This window comes from Poecilia formosa, unplaced genomic scaffold (assembly GCF_000485575.1).
Source record: "Poecilia formosa unplaced genomic scaffold, Poecilia_formosa-5.1.2 Scaffold73, whole genome shotgun sequence".
NCBI lineage: Eukaryota > Metazoa > Chordata > Actinopteri > Cyprinodontiformes > Poeciliidae > Poecilia > Poecilia formosa.
The window spans coordinates 1,859,122-1,864,805 of NW_006800012.1; the positions used below are offsets into that span (position 1 = coordinate 1,859,122).

Genomic DNA, 5,684 nt, shown 5'->3' on the forward strand with positions numbered 1-5,684 from the left:
TAAAAATGTCTTATTACTGAAATAATAAGACATTTTTAGTGGGACACACACCTTTTAAAAAATCAATATTAAGGAATTATTGAGTTGAAACCAGGTCTTATATCTCACAGAAAAGTTACTTGTTAGTTAGTTTCATCTTTTTTGAAATCTACTAAAGTTTTTGAAATAGAAATGAAACAAAAATACTTGGTAAGATTTTGTGTTTTTTTTTTTTAGTGAACTCTGAAGTATTTTGATTATTTTTAGTCCATAAAACCTTGATTGGGTTAATTAGTGACTCTAATTATTGATCATTCTAATTGATAATTGATCATTATTGATAAATCTAACCATCCTAACCATTCTATGTTGTATTTGTCAAATAGGAGATTTGGCAAATATAAAAAAGAAATTGTTTTATTTTTCAGCAGCTTGGCTGAACCGACTGTATCTGTTCATGAACAGAGACTGACTTCACCAGCAGGATTGAACTCCAGCCCTAATCTTATTACAAAGATTCAAACAACTCCCAGAAATCAGAGGATGGACATCAGCCGACCCGTCCAGCAGGAACTACTCCCTACTGTCAGACAAATGAGTGAGTGTTTACTGACTGTGGAGCTGATAGGTTCAAGTCACTGCAGCCTCTTTTCTGTTTCAGCAACAAGCTATGCTAAACACACAGTTACATACAGTTACATCTATAAACATGTAAATTTGCTTTACTTGCAAATTCATTTTATTGGTACAGCTCTAAATTATCCAATTCTTTGTCAATAAAGAAAGCCCACAAGTATCCTTTAATTAAAATAAAATGGGTGATTCAGGGATTTTCTCCAAAGTCAACACTAAATCCTACTTTCAGCAGTTTCTGCAAAGTCAAATTGCTCTGTGCAGTTTTTGTAATAAATGAGAATATTGCTCAGGCTGTTGTTCTAAAAACGTAACATCGACATGATTATCGCTCTACCCAATCAGAGGACAAGTCAGCTTTAACCCTTTCAGACCTGCAGTAGAAATGTGTTTTTACTCAGACTTTCACCGATGCCATGGTTTTGTTTTCAGGTCTAGCGTTTCCTGATGACTGCTGCTTTGTGTTAATGAAAGGACCAGTGAATGAGAAGCTTATCGCTTCATTTGAGGTGACTGATTCCTGCTGCCCCATGAATGCAGCCATGTAAGTCCTGCAAGTTGGGTTTCTGTCACTCCTGGTAGAATACGCACAAAATTAGCTCTGTTTCACTGCGGTGTTAAAGGGGTATTACGTAAAATCCACTTTTGTGAGCGTAACCTGGAGTGTTGCTTTGATTCTTTCATGCATGTTTGAGAAATCCTTTAATCTCCATGGCAACCATTTAGCTGTGGAAAGCACATGGGTGGACCTAGCCCTGCCTTCAAGCTGAAACTCCTCCTCTGAGCTGCAGTTTCCAAGATTCCACCTCACAGAGCGGCCCCTCCCCCACTCAGCTCCTTCAGACTAGCCAGCAGCAGTTAGCAGATGCCTGGTGGATCTGCTGAGCTCATTATAGGTGTTACTTCTCAGTGCAACACTGGTAAAAACGTTGTTAAAGGGTTAATAGAGGAGCCATGTTGTGACAACTTCCTGAAGGCGGAGTGTCAGAAAGAGCAGGAGCTTTTAAAGAGACAGGGGCCCAATTTCAAGACGCTTAATTACAAATTTTTAAGTCATATTTTATATATAAATAACAACTTGGAACAACTGAAGGTAACAGCTACTTGGATGAACTATAAAATGACACTATGTGCCCAGAAAACACATAATACTGCCCTGTTAACTGTTAAAGCTAAACGTTTATGTTTAATTTTATTCATTTGAGAAAAAAAACTGAATTAATTTGCATTTCTTTTCTTTCAGTTTGATAACAAAAAAGGCACAACATCTCTGCGTGGATCCAAAGGAACCCTGGGTGAAAAGGATTATTGATTTTCTGCAGACAAGGTCAGTTTAGTGCAGTGAATGTGTCAAAAATGATCATGATTATGGTAGCTGCATTATTCTACTTAAATTAAAAAGGTTTTGATTATAATCATTGATTTTTCTTTCATTTAATGTGGAATGTTTGGACATTTATCTTACAGCAGTGACTGTAACTATTCCAGTCTGTTTTATTTATAAAGTACATTTAACAACAACATGTTTACCCAAACTGCTGTGCAGGGACTGATAAATCCGAGACAATAACAAAAATAAAAACAGAATTATAAAACGGACAACAAACCAACTTATTTGTCAAAAGCTCCTGAAAACAAGTGTTTATTAACTTTGTAATCACTAATCAATTAAAATAAGCTAATTCAAATATGTTTTTTCTATATCAGAGTCACTAATTAGAAAGTAGTTTTATTTCTCAGGGATTTGGATGGACCGACTCTGTCCACTCAGTCTGAGGTCAGCTCATCCCCGATGCTGAGGCAGCACTCTGACGTTAACCTCGCTTTGAAGATTCCAACAACTCCACGACATCAGAAGGTCAACACCACCCTCAGTCCACTCGGCACAGAGCCAGAAAGTGAGTTTTTGCTGCAGCAGGTTTTCATCTAAGCACAGATGTCAAAGTTCAAATCTCTGAGGCTGAACTGAAACTTTAAAGACAGGGATTCAGGTTCTGTTGGTGCTCGTTGTTTAAAACACACCAGCTGCGTTCCTGTTACAAATGTCCGCAAAACGTTGTTGATGTCCTGCTACTGTCAAAAAAAACAAACAAACCCATTTTCATCATTGCAGCATTTCCATTAACTGAGAATCAATTAAAATCACATGAGAATAAGTTTGTTCAAGTGACAAGTCATTAAAAAAACACGCAGCACCATCATCCTCTGACCACTTCCTGTTCTCTTCTTTTGTCGTTTCTTCCAGTAGTAACATCCGGTTGTTGATCATGTGATGACAAAAGTGTTTTTATTGCAGTTTTTTTCCTTCAAAATACACTCATTTTGATACAGCTGAATCACCACCTCATCGTAGCACCAGAACATTTTTATGAAGAAAAATATTAGTTTAGCTCAAATTGACCTGTTTCCATTAAGCAAATGTATTTTTGTAATTCAAATTTGCACATTTATGTGGTCAATAACTATTAATATTACTGAGGCTTCGAAACAGGTGTTTTATGTTTTTTTTTTTTTTTTTGCTTTGAGTTTCCAGGTGAAACCCAGATTTATATTTTTACTGCTGCTTATGAAATATTTGTTTCACACTGCCACCTACTGGTGAAAAGAAATACTGTGTTTGGACAATTTCGGTTTCTATGGCAGCAGAAAGTGAGTATGTACTCAGACGTTCAGCAGTACCACGGTCTGGTTTTCAGATGGAACTGGTCCGATTGAGTGCTGCTTCCAGGTTTGCAAAAACCCAGTCGACATAAGAGAGATCGCTTCGTTTCACATGACTGATCCTCTGTGCCCCACAAGTGCAGCTGTGTAAGTAACTGCAATCTGGGTGAGAAAATCTTAGATTTACTCGTATGGAATTGAAAGTTGAGTTTTAATGTGGTGGTAAAAAGCTGAACATGTGCATTTCTTTTCTTTCAGTTTAATAACAAAAACAGCGAAACACCTCTGTGCGGATCCAGAGGAACAATGGGTGAAGACGATTATTAATTTTCTAGAGAAAAAGGCCCCATAGAGGAACGTCACCATGTCCTGCTTTATCAGATCATGTGAAGAACATTTAAAGTGATCATGATTTTGGTATCAGAATAATCTGGTCCAAGCAATCAAAGATTTTGTTTTAAAGTTAAAATAATTGTTTATTTGTCTAAAAAACTGTTTTATAAATTTTGTACAACTATCCTAGAGCAGGGATTGTAACCAGATGTGTTTTATCCACGAATGGAAAAAATTATGCATTTTCTTCGGTTTTGTTTTCCATCAATAAAAGTTTTGTCAAATGGCTTTGATTTTTGATTATTATAAAGGAAACTTAAAGACAAGTTTATGTGTGTGGCATTTGAAGACATTATTATGTTCAAATTTAGGCAAAGAAGGAAGCAGTGAAATGAAAATTTCAAATAAATGATTTTGCTAAAACTTTAAACAGAACTTGAAGTGTTGAACAAAATGTCCAAATGAATACAAATGATTATACATATCATCAGAGGTGCAACTTTAAATGTCAAAAGAAAAACATGTTAATGTAGCTGATATCTATATGCCAGATGACAGTTCATGAACGTTTCTATATGTTCTGCTTCAAGCAGTCTATGTGGTTTGAACCAGCCGTCTCGGGTGCATCACCACATTACACCTTAAGCAAAATGTCCGCTGTTAGGTTTGTGGTTGGATCTAAAAATGGTCACCATGGCAGCACAGAGAGGTGAACCTGTCTAAACTATCTGACTTTGTGGTTCATCCTGTAGCGCTAATCTATAATGTTTACAGTCTGTCTTCTTCACTGACTGAGTGAAGTCAGAGATCAGCAGCAGATCAAATCATGCAGCAGGTAGTTTGGATCAGTGTGGTTCTGCTGAATGTCGTCTGGATCTCCTTCTTCTTAACTCCAGATCTGGACTTCTCAGGTAAGACCAGCTAAAGGAGAGAAAACTTTAAATTGATGCTGCTGATGTGAGATTAGTTTGAACTGATCTGTCAGACTTCCTGTCTGTTTTTCCTTTGTAAGATCTCATTTATAGTAAATGCTCTGCAGTGACTTCTTTTGTTTCTCGTATTTTGGTGGAAGGTTGACATCCACTCATTAAGAACATGAATGTCATCACTTTCAGTCTTTTAATGATTTTAATAAGCCATTATTTTTTCAGAACAGTATTTTAGTCCTCCAGTATAGTTTCCAAAAACAAAGTATAGTTTGGTTGTACAAGTCAGAGTATCTGCTGGTTCACGTTCTTTTAAATTAGTTGGTTTCCTGCCACAGACTTAATGCTTAAGGATGGTCGATGCATCTTAATTTGAGTCCAATTCAATGCCATTCCAGAATCTTGTTTTGAGTTTTAGCTTTGTTTTTGACAAAAGTGACTTTGGCAAAAAAAATAAAATAAAATAACTTTTAGGAAAAAAGACTTGGGTCATTAATTTAGGATAGTTACAGTATTCAGCATGAGTGGATGTGACCTTGTGACCTGCTCTATAACCGGTTTTGTGTCTCTCAGTGTTTGTGCAGAGGAGAAGCATCAGCAGCTCTGATGAGACGTTCATGATGGAGTTCTGCCTTCAGTCAGACTCTGACAGGAAGTGGACATCAGCTGGACCTTCAGTCAGCGGTCCAGATGGAGACATCAGCACCGTCACAGAACGTCCTGGTGAGGCTTTGTTTGAGAGGTGATGTGGTCAGAAGATCTAAATGTCTTTGATACGTCTGTTAGAAAACATGCTTAACCTAAAATTAATGTCCATTTTGGAGATGAAACACAAACGTTCGCAATGGAGTTCCACCTTCAGCCAGACTCTGACAGGAAGTGGACATCAGCTGGACCTTCAGCCAGCGGTCCAGATGGAGACATCAGCACCGTCACAGAACGTCCTGGTGAGACGTAGACGGCTTGGTTTGAGATCTGAAGATCTCAGTGTTCTTGATGTTTCTGTTAGAATACATAAAATTATTTCTCATTTTGGAGACAATAAAATGCGAAACATAGGCCATATGTGTGTCAGGAAATATGAATCTTCTAAGTATTTTACATGTAGCACAGTAGAAAAAAATATTCCATTCTCTGAAGTTTTTTGCCAAA

At 37.1% G+C, this 5,684-nt stretch overlaps 1 protein-coding gene across 1 annotated transcript in view; it reads left to right on the forward strand.

Moving 5' to 3' along the window:
• LOC103140667 (uncharacterized) overlaps positions 1-3,841 on the forward strand; it is a 4,977-nt gene extending 1,136 nt beyond the window's left edge. The window contains exons 3-8 of the mRNA XM_007555914.2: positions 408-577; positions 1,045-1,156; positions 1,856-1,939; positions 2,353-2,510; positions 3,309-3,420; positions 3,532-3,841. Of these exons, the coding sequence (XP_007555976.2) occupies positions 408-577; positions 1,045-1,156; positions 1,856-1,939; positions 2,353-2,510; positions 3,309-3,420; positions 3,532-3,625 (730 nt within the window). The 3' untranslated portion in view covers positions 3,626-3,841. The remainder of the gene's footprint in view (positions 1-407; positions 578-1,044; positions 1,157-1,855; positions 1,940-2,352; positions 2,511-3,308; positions 3,421-3,531) is intronic.
• The last annotated feature ends 1,843 nt before the right edge of the window (positions 3,842-5,684 follow it).